Raw genomic sequence first — 24,927 nt, 5'->3', positions numbered from 1 at the left:
CTCGTGCTGTTCCCTTGCTCCGGTGATGCCACGTTGAAATATTTCTTCCCGCCTCTCACCGGGACCTTTTTTCGGAGCTTTAACCCGCTGCCACTCTTGACCCAGGACCAGGAGCACATCCAAATATTTACGATTTACAGCGACATCAAGTCCCAGGAGCAGCAGGAATGAAGGGCCCTACACTGAGGATGGTTTTTTGGTAAAAAGCTAAAGGGATGGCAGCGATCCAGAGCGATAGCAATACGGGATTCACTACCAATTCACATTTCTAGCTCAGGAAAATGCATCTGGAGGAAGTGGCCCAAGGTTTTGCAAACCAAGATATTGCAAGGTGAGTTTTGATTGTGAGCAGCTGCCCTTTCTCTGCCAGGGCACACATGTGCAGAGAGGGGCTTTCTTACTGGGAAATGGCTTTTTTAAACAATAAAAACTGACACTAAAGGAATCTTTTAAAAAAAGCTATAATGTTGAAATTCCTTTTCTGTTTTCTGTGTATAATAAATATATCCTGACCATTTCCCCTCATTCTCCTGCTTCATGATAAAAAGCTATTCCTGCACACCCCCAGAGTCAGCCCTGTGTCAGTTGTGATACAGGATTAACCTATGGATAATAATTTCAGGGGACTATATAAAGGGAAAAAATTTTAATCTTCTACAAAATATAACCTTTGACTGTAACAGGCTGCATTTCTGTGGTGATTTTAGTCCTGGCTTCCTCAGGTCCTACACTGATGAGCTCAGTGTTTGACTACCCTTTATTTCCTTCTGTACTCCACTATTTAATTTCCAACCTTTGTGAGGTTTCTAGGTAGATTTTAAGGCCCAAAATATATTATTCTGAGCAGCTGTCCCTGCATCCAGCCTGTGCATGAGAGTCCAGGGAGCAGCTGGGAGAGAGCAGCTGTGCTGGAGGGGGGGGGGCAAGGCTGCCTCACAGCACAGAACTGTGCTCCCCCAGCTGCACAGCACAACAAAGCCTTCAGCTCCAGAGACAACTGCCACTTCCAGCCTGCAGAGCTGCATTCATCCTGCTCCCCATGGCAAAAAAAAAAAAAAGGGAAAGGCCTAAGACTTCCTAGCACTGAGCAACTCCCAAAACACAGAGCAGAAAGGTCTCATCTGAGTGAGCCAAAGCAGCATCAGCCACCCTGAAATGCTGCGACCAGGGACAGTTTATGGTCCCAGACGAGGTCACCTAAAACCAGCCCTGCCACTTGCCCTTACCCCCAGCTCTGGAGACAGCCTGGGTATCTCTGAAGGCTGAATCCCCCTTGCTACCCCCAACTACCAGACATAACAACTCTTAGCAGCCTCCTTGAAGCGAGCACACAGTACCGGCTGCAGCGCTGGGACCACTACTGATGCAGCCAGCAGTAACAGGCCTTTACATCCAGTCGTGTTTGCCACTTGCAGCTGGTTTCACAGGCAGCCCCTGGGCTACAGCACCTGAGGGGTATTTGGGGTGGTGCAGTTTAACTGCATGCAGGTGGTACAGGGGTTAAATAGGCCCCCACCTGGAAACAGTCAAGTTAATGACCAACCCCCAAATTATTGCAAGTGAAAGAATAGCAGGCTGCCTACGTGTCATGACCCTCCCCATCACAGCTGAGCTGAATTTATCTGAAGCGATTCAGAGAGAGAAAATCTGCCACTTCCCTCCATGAAATTTCACTGAAGTGGAATCTATCACTCCAGTAGGGAATGACATTTTAAACTGCTTTAACTCAGTATCAATGTTCAAATTGATTAGCCTATTTCATCTCAATGGAAATTCTCACCTCATTACATTAGCGGCCAAACTTCAAATAATTTTTGAATCAACTACTGCTTAAACAGTATTTCAAAACACTTAGCTGACAAAATTCATCACTTAATTCCAAATTACTGCCTGCATTTTATGCTAAATTGTCAGTGGATGAAATACGTATCAGTGTGGGGAGCTGAGCCTGGCAGCTGAGGTTTCCTACTTGGCAGTTTCACAGAAGCCTGTTTTTCTGTCTGAATTGATGGATGTCTCGCTGCTGGCTGGGCAGGGAGCACAGACTCAGACTGAGGCTCTGGACAGTATTTTCTGTCCTTCCAAAACCTGCCTTTTCCCCTCAGGAGATAGGATGCTTACCAAGGAATTAAATAGGCAGGTTTGATCTTCTCAGGGACCAGCCCTCCATTCCCAGTGGTTTCTTTAGCAGGTAGGGCAGGGCTTTCCAGTCAGGCTCTATGTGAGCTTAAGATGTTTCACCATCCAGTTCTCTCCATACCTGGTCTGTCATTTGCTTCTCCTTACAGACTAAAAACCACTGTAGTAAGCAACAGTGTAAAATTCCAGCTCATGGCACTGTCTTCACCAGCTGTGTTTTAGAGGACCTTTTTAATTAAAAGAAAAATCATCATAAAAATCCTGTCCAGCATGCTCTGAAAACACTTCTGCTTCCAGCTCCATCCAGCATTTGAGCCAGGCTTAGAGAGCTGCTCTCAGTACACAAGATGGCTTTTAAAACACTACCTTCACAGGCTGTGGCATCAGAATGGGAATTCTGAATATGCATCACAAGTCTGCTCAAACCCTGCTTTAAACACCTAAAGATTCACTGACCTCTGTCTCAGTTGCTGCTATGCTGCGCTCGGGTTGCTGCATTTCCAGGTTGTGCTGCTGCACTCCACTGGGGCAGTTCTCTAGTGCTGCACAATGCTTCTATCACTTATATAAAATTAAAAAAAAAAAAAAAAAAAAAAGACTCCTTTGACTAAATAAGCTGTGATAGAAATATATTTACACTGTGCACATTTTTACAGGAAATACAACTTGCTAAAAATCTGCAATTAATAACACCACCACCCTGCAATTCACTGTAGTCAAAACTAAAGGATTTGAATTTTTAAGGTTTTTATTAGAGAAGTTGAAAGTTTCATCTCAGGACTGACAATAACATAATTATCTCTCTTCATTTATTTTGTTTATAGGAATATGTAGAATTTGTTTGTACAAGCATATACAACAAAGTAATTGGTGCTTAGTACATTGAAATCAGAAATCTGATTTGTTCTAAACTACCAGTTTTCCATGCAGTCATCTTTGAATTGGCAGCATGGACAAATTCCAAGCCGAATGCTTACATGCATTGTTTTGCAATATAACTACAGCAAGCTCTGGAAACATGCAAATTAACACATTAGCAAATTGTTTTTATATCTAATGGACATAAAAAGGTTATTCCTGATATGAAATTCTGAAAATCTGCATAAATACTTCTGTGTAAAATTAAATTAGTTATGTACTTCTCTTTTACTACAAGTATCAAGAATGCCCACGTAATTAATATACACACATATATATAGAGACCTTGTAATGCTAAAAGTCTTTGTAATTAATCAAACAATATTCTGTGCCATACATTTACTCAGTATTTACCAGCTAGTAGCATGACTGTGGTCATATAGTAGGCATGACAGCCTTAGTAGCATTTGTATCACATGCAAACATACTCTTAGCATTTCTGTTTACTAATTTTATCACGTAGCAACATGTATGTGATTTTCTACAACATTGTGTTTCCCAAGTGTATAAATACTTTTTACATTTTCACAGTTACAAACTTTTTGCCAAAAGCCATTAAAACAATCTTTTAAGTTACAATGAACTGTAGTATCCGGGATCTGCAACAACAGGATCAAAATGCAATTTCTTTACAAGCAATGTAGGATGTAAACTTTTTCTTAAAGTGCCTAATACGTAATTCCTTAGAGCACTGATAAGTTTTGGCACGAATACACTGTATTTCTCTCAGGTTATCCACTGCAGTGACTTCTACAGGATATTGGCTCCCCTCAGAATTGATAGAGTTGATATGGCACTTGTGAATGACATCGTTAGGCTGCAGAAATACCCTGTCAAGTTACTAATGCAGCTGATGAATTTGGCCGATGACTTTGTACATGCTGTATTTTTGAATATACGCAGTTACCTTTCAACTGCCTGCTGTCTGCTGTCTAAAAAAAAACCATTTAAATATAATTTTAAATCACCCAAACTCAGCTCCTTACTATCCTAATTATTACTTGGCATAGGTCCCGTTCAGTGGGCTCAGGGAACATCAGGTGCGAAGCATCTGACAAGGCGTGGCGTGGCAGGGTCTGGCAGCACAGGGTTTCTGCACAGCACATCACACATGAGAACACAAATGGGAAATCACATGACTCGAACTACAGCTTTGTTGCCATCTCAAATGAAGTTAAAGGTATCTCCTGTGTTTTGAGGCTCTGATCGTGTGATTCTGACACAGGCAAGGTGCCTGGTGAGATATAGAAAGGAAAACAGGATGGGGTTTAAAAAGCTCTCTTCATCTTCGGGTTGGGGTTTTTCTTAACAAAGGAAATTCTTATGGAAATCCAACAAAGGAAATTCAGTGCCCAGTGTTAAAAAACAAACAATGCAAACCTTAAGAGTTGGTGGTCCATAGCTACCCTTGATATATCAAGAACAAAAAAACCCCAAAACAACCCCCTGCCAAAACCAAAAGCCCACTCTACAACCTCAGCAATGTTATTTTGAATTTTGCTCTCATTTTAAGGATGCTGTGCTCTCCAACTTCAATTTGCTTGTTGAGGCTTTAAACCACTGTTGCTGGCCTGCGATCCATCTCTGCTTCCAGCTTCACCATCTGCTGCATCTCCTTTGCCTGCAATCCAAAATAACTGCGTGAAGCATTGCATTAGACCTTTTGCTCCCAATGAAGCACATTTCACATGAGAGTGTCTGAGTGAAACACAGGCAAAGCACACTGAGGAGATAGGTAATAACATTATTTTTACACCCTTCGTCTCCCCACCCCATGTCACTCTGTTTTCAAAATTGGATGTAATCCTTCTGTCTAAAGATTCTTAGGAAATATTTTTTTTTTATTCTATTCTGGGAGTCATGGGTTGACTTTCTAATGAAGTGTATGATAAAATGCAGAAGCCTCAATTTTGGGCAAGAAGTTAGGCAGATGCCAATTTACTATTTCTCCAGATAGGAAATGTCCAGGAATGCATTCTTACTGCTGTTGTGAGAGTACTGCAATGTGTTAATGCCTGAAATTCATCCATGATCTAGGCTTGTTTCTTTCATAAAGACAAGGAATGACAAAAATCCATCAGTGTAACATCTCCCTTGCAGTAGGCAAGATTTTAAAGTAGTATTTTTTAAAAATAGTTTATTTTTAAAAAATAATTTTTGTCTGACCTGGAGATCCTTATGATTACAGAGGGGTGTTTTTCACCTCAGGATTGGCACTGCTATGTGCTCCATGGGACTACACACCCTGAATCCACCTGAAACTGTATCCAAATGCACTATCCAGCAATGTAAAATTCAGCAATGAATACATGCCAGACCTCACTATAAACTGTGCCTGCCTTGGCTCTGCAGGCAGAGTTAAAGCTCTGTGTGTAAATGGTCATTGGCCTGGTAATCCCCTCTCAGAGGGCACTTGTTAAATTCCCTTCTTCTCTCTCTCCTCCTGTTACTGTGTTTTGGTTTGAAACTCTGCAGTTTAAATAAACTGAGAGTCAGCATCTCCATTTTCCACAGGGGTTCTCAATCTGGGAAGTTACTTAAATCCATGCCCCAAGGACCCTGAATAAATTGACCCAGAGGGCAATCTAACCCATTTATACGATCAAACTCAGGAGCATTAGGAAAGTTTTAGGAAGAGACAATCCAAGCCGCTATTTTCTTTGGTGTAATTGGTGTATTATCCATCATGCAGGGAATTATGTTAGGGGACTTGATTTATATAAACTATGTTCCCCCAGAAGTTGTAAAAGTTGCTTAGACAGAGAACTTTGCTATACAAGCTGCTACCTAAGGAGTCACCTCTTCTGGATGTGACACATATTTGCATAGGTTAAAATGGGCAGAGGTAGGTCTAAAGCAATGAGGGTGCACCTCTATTCCTTTTCAAGGTAAATGTGGATTTATGCAGATGTGACATACCTGCCTTCTTGAAAAATCTAGCCCTGCACTTGCTTAATCATCCTTATCATCTTCTTGGGGAAAAAAGTAATTATGATAACAGCAAAGCAACCACCATAAATATGATTAAAAATTAATTGACACTCTCCATTTAAATGACTTAAAAAGCTTGAAAGTAATAAAGAAATAATTTTAACATGAAAATATGGAAACATAATAAATAAATCAATATGGACAACCTCTTCTGAAATGTTGGCTGGATTTCACCTGTGTGTGAAATAAAACATCCAAATAGAACAAAACCCAGTGTTTTTATCTTAGTGACTCACACATTTCACGTTTCAGGCTTGTGACTTGACTACAGGCACAGAGTGTCCTATAAATATTCTGTGTCCCAGTGTACTGTGTACAGAATTCTTTTAGAGAACCTGACTTCAAAGACCACATTAGCATCTAGCAGAGGAGCAGGATCTCATTTGTGCCATTCTGAGGCTGGGTCAGAGAGTGCATTCTGATGGGAACACACCAGCACGACAGGACAAGCCTCTGGAACCTACAGTGAATCCATGGAGTCAGGGGCAGCCAAGGGACTCTGGTTTCAGCATGTTCTCTACTGAGATCTCACACAAGCTAGGAAACACATACAGTAAAAAAAATACTATTTTTTCCCCCCTAGCCTTATGAGAGTTTTTTTCATTATTATGTGTCCATAAATAAATGTTTTTATAGTGGGTGCTATTAGTAGTGCAAGATGTTATCAGTTCAAGGGAGTAATTCAGATCAGGCAGTGCTGCACACAGAGATGTTCCAGCCCAGTGCAGCTCTTTCCCTTGGAAAGATGGGTTAATAGGGATTTCTTGGAGTAACGATTATTTAGAAAGCCACAGAAGCACAGCTATATCATAAAGTGTAATTGCCAGAGCTTGTAACATGTTGGAATTTGAAGTGAATTTTAAAGTGCTCTTCCACAGACACTAGGAAGCTATTTCCAGCCATCTATTCTATATTTGGCTATTCTTAGCATGGAATTACTTATTTTATTACCATACTGAGATATTTGGATACCATTTGTCTGACTATCAGCATTAACAGTTAATCATGTGGGTTAACACTAAAATACTTAGATCAATAGACACTCTCACAGACACAATTTAGAACTCTAAGCAGATCTTCCAATAACAGCAGCTAATATACATGTTAATCTCTAAATATTTCCTCTGCGCATCACCGTTCATATTCATGTGAATTTCAGAAGCTAAAGCACAAAATACTGCTAATATCGTGTCAGGCTCAAATATCTGTGTGCAAACAAGATTAACACAGTGCTCACTGTGTCAATGGCACTTCCCAATGGTTGCATTTACAAGGAGGGCTCCAATGATAATGATTTAATTTAGAAGGAAAGCACACTGAAATAATAGTTTGCTTATTATACGTCCATCCTACCTTGTGTTTGAGACACTGCATGACAGGATTTCAAAAGCTGTTTGTACAAAAATAAAAATGTCAAAATCGAGTAATACAACAAGAAGCAAATTAAATGAATGAAAACTGAAGTGAGATTGAAAAATTAATGCAAGGAAAAACATACATAAAACAAAACAAATTTAAATTTATAACAGTTTCTACTGAAGGCTGTTTCCACCCATAATTCTACTTTTCTTCATTGTATATTTGTGTGAACATCTTCTTGCCTTGTCTGATCAGGAAAAAAAAAGTGTTTCAAAATCCTCATTAAACAAACACCACCTGAATACAAGTAACTTCCATACATCAGTGTCTGTAACAGTGATACCAGAGCCAGCTGGGAGTTGCACTGGTGCACTTTTGGGGCTACAAGGAAATGGTCCAACAGCACATATAGAAAGATATGCTCTGATGGATCAAATGAGAGTGAGTTAAAAAGCTGTTAAGGACAACTCCTGTGGTGGAGGCCACCAGATGCCCACACAGGAGTGATAAGCAGCACATGGAGCAGCTTATTCCATTTAATAACTGATGATTTATCTGACTTAAATGGCAAATGAGCAAGCTCATGTAGGCTGCTGTCATCCCTCAGCTGCAGAGCCGTAAGCCCAGGTGAGGATGTATCTAATTGTTCAAAGAGGTGACCCTTCAGTGACTCACACTTGTCCCAGCTTCCTTATACAGATTGTGGTTATCACATTATGCTCAAAAGCACAACCAGAATCATTCTCTCCTCTCCTCATGTATTTTGAAAAATGGATCCAAAGCTCTCTGAAGCCAGTGGAAAGAAAGAACTGATAACACCATAGCTCTGGATCAAGGCCTTCATTTTTTTGGCAGCTATCACAGTGACACTACAGATCTGCCATGGCTCAAATGCCTCCCCCAGGTCCTGCCTCCCTGCCTTTAGATGCTGCTCAGGAGCAGACTGACTGCCACATCCATTCACGCTGGTCTACAACAACCCTGTGAGGGACCGGAATGGGATTCGTGGTGTTACCCAGGAGGAGGTGGAGCGATCAGCAGAGCCGTGGTGGCTGGGGCTCAGTGGTGCCGCCACCTGAGATCTTAAGAGAGCTGTCACCCCCTGCAAGTTACCCAGGCTGCAGCTTTGGGGCTCTCTCCTGACAGTGGAAATACTTGATTTGCCTGTACCATTCCCTTCCCTATCTCTCTGCAAGATGGCTTTCATTTGTATTATGGTGTCTTCCAGAGAGTTCGAGTTCAGAACATTTACCAAAGAAGTGAGTACACAGCCCTTAACAGTAGTGGGTATTAAATGCTCCCCTTCACTCTCACCTCACTGAACTGCTGGGTATATTCCCCTTGCAGTTTACATTTTTAAGAGCAGTACTGAAAGTCCATGCAATTATTCCAGCTCTTCTGGCTCAACCTTTCAGCAAGGGAACTGCTCAGAACATAGTGTTGCTTCCACCAGAAACAAGATTAGAATTTTCCTTTCCTTGCCAAGTAGTTTTTCAATTAAAAAAAAAAAAAAAAGGAGCTTATAAACTAGCAGAAAATAATAAGGTATTTTAATTAGGAAAGGGTGTACTAGTACAGATAAAACTCCCCATGCTACTGTACACATCTAGAATTCAGTCCAAACTCACAGTCTGAGAGAGTTCAGAGATGCTCTGGGCACATTTCACCTCTAATTTTTCAATCAGTACTAGAAATGTAAGTTCCAAAATGAAGTAAACTGACTTGCTTGAGTTACTTTTGGGGAGTAATTAAAATTGATATGCTGGGTCCTTATTGACTGTCATATCTGGCTAATGAGTATCAGTGTGGCTGAACAGCTGAAAGGGCACTCTGGCTGAGCAGTTCAGCTCCCACAGGCTCAGCTGAAACAAACCTGGTGCTGCATTATCATTTAAGTCACCTCTTCATTTTGACTCCCGAAGTAGGTAGTGACCATGAGAAAGTCCCCATTTTGGTAAAGACTTACATTCAGAAGGATTCTATTCAGCCTGACTCCGGTTACTGTTTTCACTAGCTTGCTTTCTCCTAAGTTTTTAAAACAAGATACCTGCTCATTCTGCTTCTCCAAGACTTCTAAGTGCTCAAGTTGAACTTTTTTCAACTGATCCATTTCCTTTGACTGTTTCATTGCCAGCTGTGATTGAGAGAAAATAATGGGGGTGAAGGGGAGAATATAACACATTTTTAACCAATCAAATAAAAATAAGCTTGAAAGATACACACATGTATGCTGTTTTGCCTCATTTAGGTGGCATAAAACATCACAGTAGGCCTAATATATCACCCAATCTTAACAAAAGCTTAATATTATTATATGATTAATTAATAGATATAATTAAAATATACATATTATACATTTTGCACATAATACATAGACTTGGCAAACACACAGGAATGAACAGTAATTCTGTTAATTCAAAATAGCTTTATCTTGTATAGATGTCAGGTCTTTTATTCTACAAATATGTGCAACAAAACAAAGACAAAAATCTACAAGAGCTGGATTCTCAGCACAGAATGAGAATCTTTTTCATTCTCTCAACAGAGGAAAGAAAAAGAACATCCAGAAGCAGTGCTCAGTGACTTTCAAGGTTATAGTTACCCTTTTTCTCTCTTCCAGGAACTTTTTTGTGTTGCTGCTGTTCAGTTCTCTGACTCGCCTGAAAAAATGAAAATATTCTCCATGAAGACTCCTTGGAAAAAAAGAAACCCAAAAGCTGCAACAGAGAGAATCACAAACTCTTCAGGTATATTTTGTCTTCTGATTATCTCTACCAGGTGGGAATAATGGCAAATTGTACATTCCTCTGACTACAGAACTTTACATTTGGAGATTTCCAAGTATATTGGCAGTATGAATGAAGGCTTGACTGCTGTGAATGAAGTTAGCTTTTTCCTGCCTCAAGAGTGGTGGACAAAACTTCAAAACAAATGGTTTAATTAATTTGTGCATCCCTTCCTGCACTCTGCTGTCAGTTTTGGTATGTAAAAAGTGCTGTGTGTCTTAAGAGTGGTAATGGAAAAAAATCATCTGATGATCATAAGTGAAGTTACACTTATCAATACTGTAAGCTTCTTAAAGCTGCTATTTATGCAAAAATATAAATATACTATTAATAGTTACATAAAATAACTCAAGTGTCTCTTCCTAAGATTTCTGCCATGACAGAGAACAAAAATAGTTCAAACAGTTGAATCAACCCATAAACCAGAACTGCTTTCAGATCTGGGAACAGATTTACCTTGGAGTCTTTAGTGAGGTCAGACACAACAAAGCAAAGTTACCGAGGCCTCTGACAGCTCATCCTCCTGATGAGCTTGGGGTGTGCAGCACTCAAGGGACTTGGTTCAGGCTTTGGGACCAAAATAGCCCAGTGCCAAGGAGGGGATGTAAAAAAGGAAAGAACAAGCCAGATGGCAAGGTCAAAGTGGAGGGGGAAACCCCGAAAGTTTATAAGGCATCATTGTGTAGACTCTGCTTTTACTCCCTTCTCAGTCAGGCCTTCATTTCACTTAAAAAGCAAAAAAATACAATGCTCTTGAAGTACAATAATTAAAATTTAATAATGTGATTGGACCTACTCTAGTCAGTTAAAGATGACCAGGGCATTAGAGTTATTAAAAGGATAAATATGAGAAAATCACAATTTTTTCCTAAAAGAGTTATCTAAAATTTTATCCAGCACAATCTTTAGACCTTAGTTTCCATCCATAAAAGCATGGTTTTAATGGAATTAATCCACAGCTTTTCCTGTCAGCCTTTGGCAGCATTCTTCCCTTGTCAGGAAGGGATACTCACCTCTCCCTTTCGGCTTTGTTTTTGATAGATTTGTCTTGGCTAATGGCTTTGCTGTTCTCCATGGATATTTTAGCCTGGTTGGCACGCATCTCCTTGCTTTCCCTGGGCAAAACCAAACACAGTCATTAATGCTTGAGGTGCAACTGTTGTGGAGGTTGGGTTCCTCTACACTGTGGTTACTTTTTCTTTGAAGTATTAAGGAAGAGAAAGGAACAAACAACACTAAAATTCTCTTCCTTTGGGTAGAATTTATACAGTTTGAGCAGACATTCAGAATTCTCCATTTATTCCAGAGAATATAATTGGAAAGATGAGTTCAAAGTATTTTTACACTTTGAATCTTGTAAAAGGATATAAAATACTTTTTTCTCCCTATTATATGAGTTGTCTTACTATGAGCTACCATCAAAAATGAAATATGTCTTTTACAATTGCCTGAAAAATTTACAAATACTGCACTCAGAAGGTAACAGCAGTATTAACAGTAATAATGTTTGCTAGTTGTGATATGAGCTGACACACTTCATTTTAAAACTTCTACTTTGGGCCTGTGGGCCTGAAGAGAGTGGTTTAGGCTACGGCAGGCTTGTGTTTGGTTTCTCCTACTGGCTCAGTGAACCTTTTAGCCTTTCCTGGCTAAAAGAGAGCTTTTTAAAGATTTTTATTTAAAAACTGTGGTGCCTTTTTTTTTTTTCTTTTCACTTCAAGAGTTCGTAAGGTTAAACATTTCCTGAATATAGATTTAAAAGAAGTGGTATCACAGCAAAAATTAGTCTGAGTTCTAAAAAAAATGATGTGTTGAAAACACATTTCACTCAAACAATCCCTTCTTCAAATAAAAGCTATTATTTTCTACACTGAAATTGACGTGATTTTCAAACATACTGTGTTAAGAGGAGTGCTGAAATAATTTATTTTCATTACTGTGCTGAAGGAGATGAAAAAAGTCAGTGTAGGTGTTCAAACTGACTTAGCCTGTTTGCATCAGATACAAGTTTAGAGTAGAGGAAGTTAAGAGGATTAAAGGACTACTGTGCATCACTGATGATTTAGAAATGAGGCATTGGCCATGGAGGTGGCTGAAAGGGCCAACACATCACGATGTCTCCAGCAAAAACACTCTCCCTCCCACAAACAGTGGTGATTCCTGGAACTGGAAGAAGTGGATAAGCCAGGATAGTAAAGAAAAGAAAAAGAAAAAAGGATTCTGAAAAACGTGGCACCGTAAGATTTAGCTGCTGATTCCCTACTGAGTCATAGTGACTGCACCTCTGAAATTTATACAAACAAGTCTTTTGAAGGGATACTTAACTTTCAGCATGTAAGTCTATCCTTGGAATTTATATATATATTTAGATGACATCAAAGTGCATTAACATGCCATTTTCTGACACCAGTATTGTTTGAATAAATAGAAATCTCTTCTTATATTAAAACAAAAAAACACCACACAATTTTTCTCTCCCTCTGTCTCAGGTTATTTTATCTGGAGTACATAATGCTTGTGAATAACAGGCTCATGTCCCCAGTTTCTGAACTGCTGCAGGATCACCACATCCAGGTCAGCCAGGGGAACTCAGTTTGGGGAGGCAGGAGGCTCAGCACCCCTGGAGCTCAATAAGCTTCAGGTTTTTAGCAGTATCTGCTGCCTTCTGCTTTGTTTTTAAATGAGCCACAAGCACAGACAGAAATTGCTTTTGTGCTGCCCATGGAGGGAAAGCACCTTTCCTACAGCAGGCAACTGCATCATTTGAGATTATTGATCTCTGCTACAGCCCTGTGCCCTCTGCTGTGATATCCAACTCATTACCCAGCTCAGAGAGAGGGAAGTGCTGAGAACAGCCTGCTGAGAGCCTGTTCCACTCCCATGCTGCCCTCATGCAGATCCTCTTTTTTCTGTGGATAGACCTGAATTGTCTCCCGGCCTCTAGAGATAAAGACATGTCTTCCTACACACAATATATTACATTAAAAAATTTACAAATTATTAAGTGTGATACCTCTTTGGGGCATTATTATTCACATTTCAATATTTCACAGTCCAAATTCTTCTGAAATATTCATACATTAAGACATAGTCTTAAATTTGTTTTTAACAGCAAAGACTCTTGTCTGCACATAATTCCCAAATAAGCAGAAACACACTAAATTGCAATGAATGAAGCAGAAAGAATATTGAAGGTATTACTACTGGGACAGCTGAGCAAAGAGACTTCTTGGTATTTATCAGGATGTAAATTTTCAGATCTGGTTCTTTGTAGCTTTAAACACAGAGAAATATATGGACTGAACACAAATTATTTCTAGTATTATTTCATTGCTAAGACTCATATACAAAAAAATGATACAGGGATGTTTAAACAACATACAGATACAGAATTTCTAAACCGAAATATGAAAACTATGAGAAAAAAAGCTTTTTAAAAATTTAAGCTGTGCCTTAGTGTATATATACTGGTAGGCTGAAATGAAAGCTTCTAGCAAAGTTAAGAGAACATGGAATGATGTATGAAAAAGAAAACAAAAGATTACTTTTACAGGCCATATATTAGTAAATCACCTTCCAAGCATTCTGATGAATTTCAAGTAGGATGGAAAAAAAGACTCAAAAAAAGAAAAGCTATATGATTTCCTGGGCTGATGCCACCAAGTATGACTTAGAGGTACAGAACCAAGGACTGCACTTTCCTCTGGCTAATAGTTTTTGAATTATGAATTTGTATAATAATTTAACAATTTTTGTACTTCATATTTGACTGGATATGTTTTGCAGGACAGCTTGAAGACATGGGTTAACACAGAGATTAACATAAAGATGAGCTCACGACAAGCCTTTTGCTGGGACAATTCTCTGTTGGATGAAAAGCTTGCAGCTCCCAGCATGTGTTCTCTCTGATGCAAAGACATGCTGCTTTTTCACTCAGGAATTTAAAAAAATCATTCCAATTCCTTCTTCAAATGTGATTTATTTCTTTTCCCCCATGCTTTTTGTGTGAAAGATGCTGAAGAGAAATACGTATGAATATATGTATGAATATACATATTTTGTGTACACACATATTTTATGTCCATATGCTTTTAGGCTGATTTGGATAAGAGAACATAGAATAAAAAAAAAATTCCTCTACTTACCACTGTTTTTAGCATTGACTATAATGTGTATTTAATTTTATTTGATTTCAAATAGGCAGGATGGTTAATTACAAAAGCATTAGTGTCATGTAGTCTTCTGTATGATTATAGCAAGATATTGTATGAACACATCAGTCTAGCTTATCCTACAACCCCCTCACTTCTCATGCATCTTTCTTATAGCCAGCAGAGTTATAAACACGAGTCCCCAGCTGACAGCAACTCCAAAGGATATTTCTGTATTTTATACTTCTCAGTTTTCAGCATCTGAATTGAAGTTCCTGGGTAAATTCAATGCAAACTACCAATGCTTCATCACCCCTGCTGCCTTTATGGAGGTTCAGATGGTCTAAATCAGCTAAGAAGCCCATTCCTACATCTACCTGTTGGATGTTGGAGGTTAGGATTTTTCTTTGTATTTTTTTTTTCTTTTTCTCAGGGAATTTAGTCCCATTTGTTGCTAAGAAACAATAATGACCAGGTACCCAAGAGAAACAAAAGAAATGGTCAAGGCGGAGGAAGGGTGCAGGTGTACTCTCCTAGCTGAGGGGCTTTCTTTTGGAGGGCAGAGATAGCGGGAGATTTTGGCTGGGGGGGTGAGGCTGGGCTCAGCTCCTCTGGCTGGCAGGATTGAAGGGGAGATGCTGCGGTTGCTGTGGGGAGAATTCGCCACCACTGGGAGGTTTTGTCTCCTACTGTATTTTCCTACCACGAGCGAGGCTGTGCTCCTAAGAGCAGCTGTTGCACTGGGACCTTATTAACACCCGACCTCACTGGAAAGGACCCTCACCATCTCAGGGAAAACCCGGGACCTCGAGTCCCCTGCCGCTCCTGCGGAGCCTCTCCGGGCCGCGTTCGGGAGCCAGGCCGCCGCTGCCCGGCCACGCCGTTCCTCTGCCCCTGCTCCGAGGGGTTTTCACTGCACTGTAACCCCACACCCCGTACCTGCCGAGACACCCCGTGGCTCCTGCTGGAGCCGCAGAGTTTCCGCTCCATTTCCCGTGCGCTCCGGGCTCCGCTGGCCCCGGCCCTCCCAGCTCCGCTCCGCGGCTCCCCCTCAGCCCCGTCCCGCCCGGCGAGGGAGACGCGGCCGAGCTCGCGCCGCAGCGCCCCCTGCTGGAGGGGGAATCAGCGCCCCCGCCCGGCCGGGGCCAGCAGCGCCCCCGGCGGCCGCGCCCGGAACTGCAGCGGAGGGAAAGCGGCCGCGGCCGGGAGCGGCTGGGCCGGGCTGTGCCCCGCTGCGGGCCTTGGCTGGGTGGCTGGGTTGGTGGCTGGGTTGTTGGTTGGGTTGTTGGTTTGTTTGTTACACACAGTAAAGAACTGCTGCTCCTTTTCCATAGCTTTGCCTGACAGCCCCGTGATTTCAGAGTTATAATAATTCCGAGGGAAGGGGGTCACATTTTCCATTCCGAGAGGTTCCCACCTTCCCCGACAGACACATCTTCCACCAGGACACAACCTAAACCTTGTATGGCTGCTTCTTCTACTTCTACCGTGCATTCAGCCCAGTGCCTTTGGAGCCGTCAATGCAAAAAAACTAAAGCATGACACAGAGCAGGCCTAAACCAGCACTCAGTATCAGGCAGCACTGCCCCACTCACCTGTCATGGGAGAATTTCAGCTGCTGGGTTTGTTGTTCGTGAGCATTAATGAGCAGTTTCTTCAGTAGTTCACACTGTTGGTTCAAGTGTAAGTCACGGATTTCTTGCTCCTCAGCGCTGTGTGTATTGATCATCTCGGACCACTCTTTGGTGTGCTGAGCCACAATCTCTTTGACCTGTGGGGAAGTAACACCAGCTTTGTTAGAGGCTCCCAGACAGAGCAACTCCTCCTGCGGCTGAAGTGATGTAAAGACAAGTATAAAATGGATTATAAAGAACACAGCTAAATTATGAAAAATGAAGTTGCACAAATGAAGTTGCTTCACAGTTAGCAAAGCCACTGAGGGCACTGCTGGGTGGGTATAAAAATGATGTAAACCAACCCCTACTATTAAGACACTATTACCTAAAGTACCCTGAATAGAGTGGCTGAATAAATAGGCTCTTCACTGTATTACCATTGTTTTAATACCTTCTCTAACACTGAGCTAATAATAAAAGTTTCACACTTTTGTTGCCAAGAAAAATATATGTATTAAAAATACTGAACTTAACAATGGACAAACCTAGTGAGCAGGACTTCTCTGAGGGCTTAAAGATAGCCTTTGATATTGTGGAGACAGTTTCACAAACACAGAGCATTTACTGAGAAATCCTGTATTTAGTACAACCTGAATCTGAAGATGGGCTACGTATCTTTGTTTTATAGTCATTAAGCCAGCAGGAAATCTGACAAGTATTCTTCTCTTGCTTATCTCCCAAGCCTCAAAAGAATAATGAGATTAAAGTTTTGGAATGTTCCCAAGAGACAGTATTAAGAAGCCTAAATCACCAGAGTTGTTATTGTAATATATCACACTCATTGATTTCAAAAAGAAGCTAACAGAAAGATATGTTTTATTAATCTTTAATGATTATCTTTGAGTATTTTGACATGCTATCCTATTTTTCCATAAATGTTACATAAAATGTGCCTCCCAATAAATCCATCTTCAGGTAATCATTTCAATTACAACCAATAATGTCTAGGTCATCTTCTACAAAAGCAAACTTGATCCTTTTTAACAAAAATTGCCACCATTTTGCTTAGAAAGTGGGAGAATGGTGGGAGAATGAAAGTGAGATAATTATGCAAACCCCAGCTAAATATCTTAAGTGGTGAAGGTGAAAAAAGTGGAGATTTTATCAGCCCCAGTCTCCATTCTACCCTGGAGAGGCTCCTCTGAAGGGCCTCTTACCTAAACCTCATGTTGCCCAATAAAGAAGGAATCTAATGAAATAAAGAAGTGAGTAATTCTGGAACAGAGCAGGATGACTACTACTACCTGAAAGCCAGATTTGCACTTAACTATAGCTAAATGGTGGTCTCATATCAAAACAGGTACAAGCAGCTAATAGAGAGTAACCTGGAGTTTTCTGCAGAAAACAACAAAAGTCTTTTGAGGCAGAAGTTGGTATGACTAACATAAGCCCAAATGATCAGGGTGCTTAAGAGTCAGTGTGCCTCCAGCAAAATGAGCCATCCTGCTTTTTGTGTATGTGGGGAAGTGTACCACTAAGCCCAGAGCCTGTAAACCATTAAATGATATGAAGGATGCGGTGCAGTTTGTGGGAGTAGTGTTTTTAATAAGCTGTTCATCAGTACAGCCTTTGGACACTGAAAAACATGAGGATTCAGTTTTAAAATGAGTACCAATAAATGCTTGGATGTTGTGAAGGAAGAAAAACTAACTTTTCAGATGGGGTTTTTGAGAGGCTGGGGGGCAGACACTCCAGCTCACCCATGGCACCACCTCAGGCACTTCAGTCTGGGCCAAGCTTAGCCCATTCTCCTTGTACTGCTGATGTGAAAATTTTGGGCAGGTCCAAAGCAGGATTTATCACTCTCACACTTTCTGGAAATGCCCCTCTTACATCTCCAGGGCCTCAAGCACCAAGACACTTGAGTTAGGCTGTATGAATCTCTTCTCAACAGTGATCTCATCTGCCTTACCAACCAGCAGGGGGATCAGGATGGACTTAGGAGAGCTAAAAGTCATGTCTGAAGGGTTTAGGAAAACATGTTCCTTATTTATTTTCAATGGAGAGTTTCCAGATGGAGTCAGCTCCATCCATGATTTGAATTCATTATGGTGCAGGTAGATCAGTCCAAAATCCTGGGTGTAATTTGGAGCACAGCAGCAAAGGGACTGTGCCCTCAGAAAACTTCCACAGTCACAGAGTTAGAAATTCTTAGTATTTCAAAAAGACAAGTGTTTTCTGTGGCCCAGGCAGCAGGAGGCCAAGTGTTCACCACCACCACAGGCATTCCAGAAAACAAAGAAGAGTTTGCTTTTATTTAAGGTCTCCCTACACTGTAGAGAAAATGCAAAATGAAATTTGCATGACAAAAGAATAATGACAATAAAAAAATAATAAAAAGACATAAAAATAATATAAGACAATAAAAATAATATAAAGAAAAATGACAATAAAAATAATAAAATAGTGGAATAAATAGCGAAAGCCATGGTAGAAGTGAGTATTTTGTGACTTAATTGTAAAGAGTTTCCAAAGCCAGAACAAACAAAGACTCAAGGGCTCATTGCAAATGAATAATGTGATAATTGTTTTTAAATGGTGAGTATTATAAACCACAGAGGAGCCTGAAGGCAAGAATTCTGAATCCCAGGTATACTGACACCACAGGATCATGTAATGTCTTGTAGAATTATTGAGTCCAGCTCCCAAAGACAAACCCTGCAAAGTGACAGTGTGGTAATACTTTTATAAAGTATTTAATCTAAGAAGGAAGAAATAATCAGAAGAACACCCTGCCTGTGTTTGTGGACAGATGTGCTATGACGTGATGCTAATTCCAGAAGCAGCAGGCAGTCTAAGAAGCAGGTACACCTCCTTGTAAAACAAACTTTTCTGTGAAGCTTGAAATGTGAAACTTTCTTTTATTACACCTCCACCAAGGCAGAAGTCTCATTTCAGGTATAGCAAGATATAACCTGACGAGAAGGATGTAAGGGATGTGTCAAACACCAGTTACAAGACTTTAAATACCCAATTCAACTCAGATTGAGAAGAACTTAAAACTCATGGCCATTAAATCATCTGAAATCCAGTTCTGCTGCAGATCTGTGATACGCTTCAAAGTTCAGTTGTAGTAAATTCAGAGAACATCCCTACTTTTCTCCAATTTATTAGCAGCATAGTTGAAATTACTATTTAATTTTTACTGGGCTGTGCTCTTGTCCTACTTTCTGCTATTGAGGCAGTGTTGCTTGTCCTAAAGGATAGGAAAAATAACCATTAGCTTCCTTCTCTCCTTCCTGTTCTGCAGACTGAGTTTGTAAGCCTGTCCTTTCATCTATTCCTACACTGGGCCTAAGAGACTAATTAAAATCCTGATAAGGAACCTTCTTTTGCACAGCATATATGCAAGAAGTTTGTTCAGTCACTAAGTTCAAGCAGGAATGATCTTTGAAGTAATCTTTCCTTTTTTTTCTTTTCATCCTCTGCCCGCTTGAAATTGGGACCTACTTTCCTAATGCAGGCGAGTAATTTGCATTTGCTAGGTTAATTGTGTGTGAAGTACACGCTGGGACATTCAGATTTCATTTCAATATTTTATGTCAAACTTGGGCTGGATGTTTCCTCATGACAGGAGGAGTTTTGGAGATGAAAAGGTCTGTTTGCTGCTAAAGGTGTCTGCAGGCACGTTATGGCACAGAGCTGTACTGGAGGACATGAGCTGTAATTAAAGATGAATTATGTTCAAATCTGATATGTCAGAATTAGTGGGCCAAATGCTGAGAAATGCTGAAAAACTGTTAATTAATCAAACTCCCACTATATCAGTGTAATGTATTCAGCATCTCAGAATTTAATCTAATTTAATTGCACCTACCTTCATCTAAGATAAGAGTTAATTTCCCTATGGTCTTGAGCACCGCTTTCCAACCCGTTGCTTGCAAACTTTTGTAAGATTTCTAGGAATAATTCAAAGGCCCACACACAGCAGTTGAAACAAAAGAGCCTGGTAAATAATCTGGACAATTTTGATGGAACCACAGTGAGCAGGACATTGAAAATCATTAGAGGAATCCTCAGAGGGAGATGACTTGCAGAGGAGATCTTTGAGAATTATCCAATAACCAGAAGCTTGAAATTTCAAGTCTTATATTTAAGTCTTACATTTCAATTCTTACATTTAAGTCTCCTTTCAAAATGTCCTAAAACCTGACATGGGAGTGGACAAAAAAAAAAATCAATCTTTTTTTTCCAGGTATGGATTAAATTAAAGGGAACCATTTTGAAAGCAGGTTTTTGAAAGGAACAGGGCTCAGAAACGGAATATATTTGTGGAAAGGGAGAAAATGAGTCACATTTATTGGATTTGGAAGATTAATGAACATTTGGATGTTCCTTGTGTACAAATGACACCTAACTCCAGGCTATGAGTGATACAGGTGAGAGAGAGATCAGAGCAAATACATTTCTGTGTAAAGTAATTTCAAATGAGTTTTGGAGCTTATGTCTGGATGACTGTGAGCCAGTGCTCCACAGAGAGTTTGTTTTAATAAGAGAGGAAGGAACTTTTTTTATTTTTTGACTTAATAAATTTGCTTTTATTTAAGGAAAGGGTTCTGGACTTTTCAGGAAGAAAACAGAGAGATAAGAGAGTACTTTAGGTTTTATTCCTGGGGGGTTTGGCTACATCTATAGCTGAGAGGGCAGCAACAAGAAAACAAACCTTGTTTAGAGAATTAGGATCTTCTCTGCATGAAATAATAAAACCAGAGAATAAAGCTCAAAGAAGGCAAGATAAAAATTAACTTATTCTAGCCTCAAAGATGTGACTGTGTTTATGTGTGTTTTCTGTTCTTGTTTGATTCTTTTCACAGGTTTCAGCTTTTACTGGGGTCAGTCTCCAGTACTGTCCTCCCTCCAGCTGATTTTGTGCATGGATGAGCCTCCTGGTGTCCCTGCCACCCTCTAGTTGGGACAGCTTTCAAAACATGTCAGCAAGTCCTGGAGAAGCCTTCCAAGGGAAACAGGAAGTCAGTGAACACAGCAGTGGGACAGAAGTAGAGAGGAAACAGCTCTGAGCAACTCCAGGGGAGCCATGAGCTTGAGAACAGCTTTTTGAAATCAGCTGAGGTTGAGTCCAAAGGCACTTTTATTCCCCAGGACCTTGGAGAAAACAAAGCAATGAAGCAATGGGAAAAAACCAAAATAAAACAACACCAGAAATAAGAAGGCAGTTGGTTCAAGAGTAACTTGGGCTCCTCATTCCCTAAAAAACTGATTACCAAGGCCAAGATAACAATGATGGAAAATTAAATAGAAACCTCTTTATGTATGTATTTTGGGATGTATTTAGCATCCAAATTTCATATAACACATATTCTCTTTGTTTAACTAGAGCTGACACAAATAACCAGTTTCACTTCACAAGGCATGAATATGGTGCTTTCTTCAAAAATTTCAAAACAGCAGGAAATTGATGTTGCTTTAAAAAAATTTTTAAGAAACACTTTTAGACACTCAATTACTCCCATTCTTTTCAATGTGTTATTATTGCTGAAAGTGATTCATATGCTTCCAGGAAAATTAACTTCCACTTGGGTCTCAAAATCTCTCTTTCAGAAGTTGCATGTGTTAAATCTGGCTGTTTGCTTACCTTAGATTTGTGATCTGATGTTAGCGTCTGAATTTTAATTTCCGTTTCTTTCTTCAATTCAACGCAATTACTTCCTCTAAAAAAAAAAAAAAAGAAAAATTGCAAATATGTGCCACAAGTTAAACATCTCCCCATTCAGTCAGCACTTACTAATTAAAATGTTAATCAAAGTCGAAGTGCTGCACCGTATTGGAATGAAATTATTTCTTCTGGCAATCCATTCACAACTTACAAAATATTGTTGGATTAATGATCAGTCAATTCAAACACCACATGATTAATTCTAGATTGGTCCTAGCAATTATTCTGGTGCTGAGGATGTGTCAGGCATCTCCATTTATGATATTTGGGTCCTTTTCCAGGCTTATAATACCTTGCCAAGAGAAATCAGTTTCTGCCTGAAAACTTACAGGCCTATCCTTGCCATGATTTTTGATTCTGTTTTAAGAGTAATTTAGTTACATTTAGATTGAGGCAGAGACAACTATTCAATTGGAATAACTACCTTCCAGGGTAATGTGGGTGTACTAAATTTGGACACCTACATAAAGTGTGGGTGTCCCTCTGTGAGAAAAAGTGAATGCAAAGGAGGGGCCTGGAATAAAACAGTATCTTGAGAGAAGTCTGTTTGGACAGCACTGTAATATTTCTGAGTTGGATCATCCACTGATGCAAAGTGACGCAGCTCTGTGTCTGGACATGTCTGTCATGTTCATTTATCAGCAGCAGCTGGCCCTAATAATGATGGTCATTGCTTGACTGCAGTAACATTAATCCGTGTTTGCTCCAGAAAAGCAGATTTATGAAACTCTTAACAAGTTTAAATCCTCTTTTCATATCAAAATACAGCCAAACTTATGTAAATTAGCATAAAATTTTATCAGCAAACAGTACCAGGAAAGCCCTTACTGAAAATCGTGTGTCTTGTTTTCCCAAGGTCCACAAGTCATTTATTTTCTACCCAGAGCACAGGAAATTTTGTAGATATTTCTAACAGTGATTTGACACTTTGGAAGCAATCTAAAGTCATAGAGAGAGGTTCTGGCCACTGCTACCTCTGCCTGAAAAAACCCAATAGCTGAAAGGGAAGTGTCTTTGACAACACTGTGATCAGGGTGTGGCTGCAATGGAATATTTGATTTGTTTAACAGTATGAAAGACAGTGACTCTTAGGTGTGAATCAGACATACTCTATCCCAAAACAGCCTCATTACTTCAATCACTGGACTCTTCAGAGTCCCAGACATCCAAACCACCAGCTGATCCTGTCTCTGGAAACAGGTTTTATCATGTACCAAGGCAACTCCCAGCCAGTTTGGACCCTGGGATAATGGAAAATGGGAACTTCCCCTAGCTGTGGTGGCAGAGCCCATGGCTGAGCCATGGAGTCACAGCTGGGAACAAATAGCCAGGGCCAGCCAAATCCAGTGCCACCTACCAAGCTCACTTGGATTTCTGGACAGTCCCAATCAATTAGGAGAATCGTTATGTGCCCTGACTCCAGTTCAGAGTGGGAACACAACCATACCTATTCCCATATGCCTCTCTGAGATTTCTAAGCATTTAAAGTGCATAACAAAAATAGCACAGGGAGCAAAACCCTGTCCATCTGTCAGTGAATTAGCATGTGATTAAGAACTCCTACTTTGCTGAACAATATGCAGTTGGCATTTGTCACACGATGTGGGAGAAATGAACCACAAAAAAAAAAGCACAAGAAGATCAGAAGAGAAAGCTGTATTTACACCTATCAAAGGCCTTTTTATCAGGAAATAATCTGACAATTTCAATATGAATGTCTTGAAAACGTTCTACAAGTTCTCTTACAACTTTTTTTCCTTGCAAATGTTCCAGAATGATAGCCAAGGAAATGGAGCATGTCCTGTACTCACTGAACCCAGGACTCTGGATTCATCAGATCATTTAAGTTCAATAAAATTTCTATCTTGCAGAATGGACTTTCAGGGCTCACCCTGAAGGAAGCCCTTAAAATATTTTGCTATGGCATTAAAAAGTGTTTTCACAGAAAGTCTGTCAGATACTGATTCTGATTTGGCTGTTAATCGGATGCATGCAGTCGGTCTCGTACAACTGAAAGAGCCATCAGGTGACTGAGAGCTCTGGAGTCCATGGAAAGTATGGAATTGGGGTAAGGAACAGTATCTGGCTTTGCATTGAAGCTGCTTCTGAAGTGGTCATTTCCAATTTTATTTTTAACTCATAATGTGAAACTAGCATAAAGGCTTTGGTGTCCATGCATTATAAAATTAAGAAAAGATGCTGCAAGTAGCCAATGAAGTGACCTCAAACTGTGAATCAAACTATGGACTGCTTTGATACTTGTCCCCTTTTGGGGTGATCTGGAGAGCATTTTTATCCAGAACTTCCCCATATTTATTGCACAGAGACAGCCATTTCCACCTCGAACTTCCTGGCACACTCGAACTTCCTGGCACACCTTCCTTGGCTGTTTTGTCTGGACAGGCAGAGGTACCGGCTCCTTCTCAGGCCAACAGGAACACTGAGAATCTTAAACACCAGAGCACAGGGAAACCTTTCTGCTCCACAATAATTATGGTGCAATGCCCAGAGCTCACTTCTCTGCCACTGTAGGAAATAACCTGACCGTAACTAAAAATGCAGCTGTATCAGTAACCTTCTGCTGTGTTATATCCAATGAGATTGAATCAAAGCCACATTAAATTAATCAATCCTACAGTTGTCCCCTCTCTGCTTGGAGAAGTAATAATTTTCTAGAAGAAACTCCATAGATTATAAGTATTTTTGTGCTTACAGTTCTCCTGTCTTGAACAAAAAAAGTACAGCACAAACTGTGAGCTTTCAATAATTTAGTGAGGAGAATTCTCCTTACCTTGTCTACTTCTGACAGGTCTGCTTCTGTTCCTTTGGCAGTTTACAAGAAGTGCACTCAAAAACCCTCAACCATTCCAAGCAATTTCTAGAAAAAGCATTCTTGGAAGAATCCAGTGCCAAACAGGCATCTATGTTCAGTATTCAGTGAGTGAGTTGCTGCCAGCTGTTGTTGCCAGATGACAACAATATGAAATTAGGAGCAACTGTTAGCATAGCTGGGTATAGAACTAAAGTAATTCCTGCTGTCTCAATGAAATTCCAGTGACATGGTGAGGAGAAACTGCTGCCAGATGAGCAGCGAGGCAGCAGCAGGTCCTGTCACTGAGTTCCAAATTAGAATTGGACAATCTATTAAAGACATCAGCATCTTCCAGGAACCTTTCTGGGACTAACAGAATAATATCCCAGGCCATCAGCTTGGGATATTATCAGATATCCCT

General features: G+C 40.2%; 1 protein-coding gene and 1 long non-coding RNA gene across 12 annotated transcripts in view; one reads left to right on the top strand and one right to left on the bottom strand.

Moving 5' to 3' along the window:
• The first annotated feature begins 47 nt into the window (after positions 1-47).
• Positions 48-20,966, top strand: LOC140683775 (uncharacterized). 2 transcript variants are annotated; one of them, XR_012055230.1, is made up of 3 exons: positions 48-331; positions 10,028-10,154; positions 20,835-20,966. It is a non-coding gene; the product is annotated as an uncharacterized lncRNA (long non-coding RNA). The 2 variants fall into 2 exon arrangements; XR_012055231.1 differs by lacking the exon at positions 20,835-20,966 and adding an exon at positions 13,980-14,179.
• Positions 2,752-24,927, bottom strand: part of PLCB4 (phospholipase C beta 4) — a 186,400-nt gene continuing 164,224 nt past the window's right edge. For 8 of the 10 annotated variants that reach the window (XM_030268791.4, XM_030268786.4, XM_072927412.1 and 5 more), the window contains 7 exons: positions 21,614-21,689; positions 15,940-16,115; positions 11,207-11,308; positions 10,010-10,067; positions 9,455-9,541; positions 7,402-7,438; positions 2,752-4,678 (listed from right to left, as the gene is read on the bottom strand). In XM_030268791.4, coding sequence (XP_030124651.1) covers positions 4,590-4,678; positions 7,402-7,438; positions 9,455-9,541; positions 10,010-10,067; positions 11,207-11,308; positions 15,940-16,115; positions 21,614-21,689 — 625 coding nt within the window. In that variant the 3' untranslated portion in view covers positions 2,752-4,589. The remainder of the gene's footprint in view (positions 4,679-7,401; positions 7,439-9,454; positions 9,542-10,009; positions 10,068-11,206; positions 11,309-15,939; positions 16,116-21,613; positions 21,690-24,927) is intronic. The other 2 variants (XM_072927413.1, XM_072927414.1) reach the window with 1 other exon arrangement.

The sequence above is a fragment of the Taeniopygia guttata genome, chromosome 3, assembly GCF_048771995.1.
Source record: "Taeniopygia guttata chromosome 3, bTaeGut7.mat, whole genome shotgun sequence".
Taxonomy (NCBI): domain Eukaryota; kingdom Metazoa; phylum Chordata; class Aves; order Passeriformes; family Estrildidae; genus Taeniopygia; species Taeniopygia guttata.
Note: the sequence above shows the minus strand (reverse complement) of the source record. Positions and strands in the feature narration are given on the sequence as shown.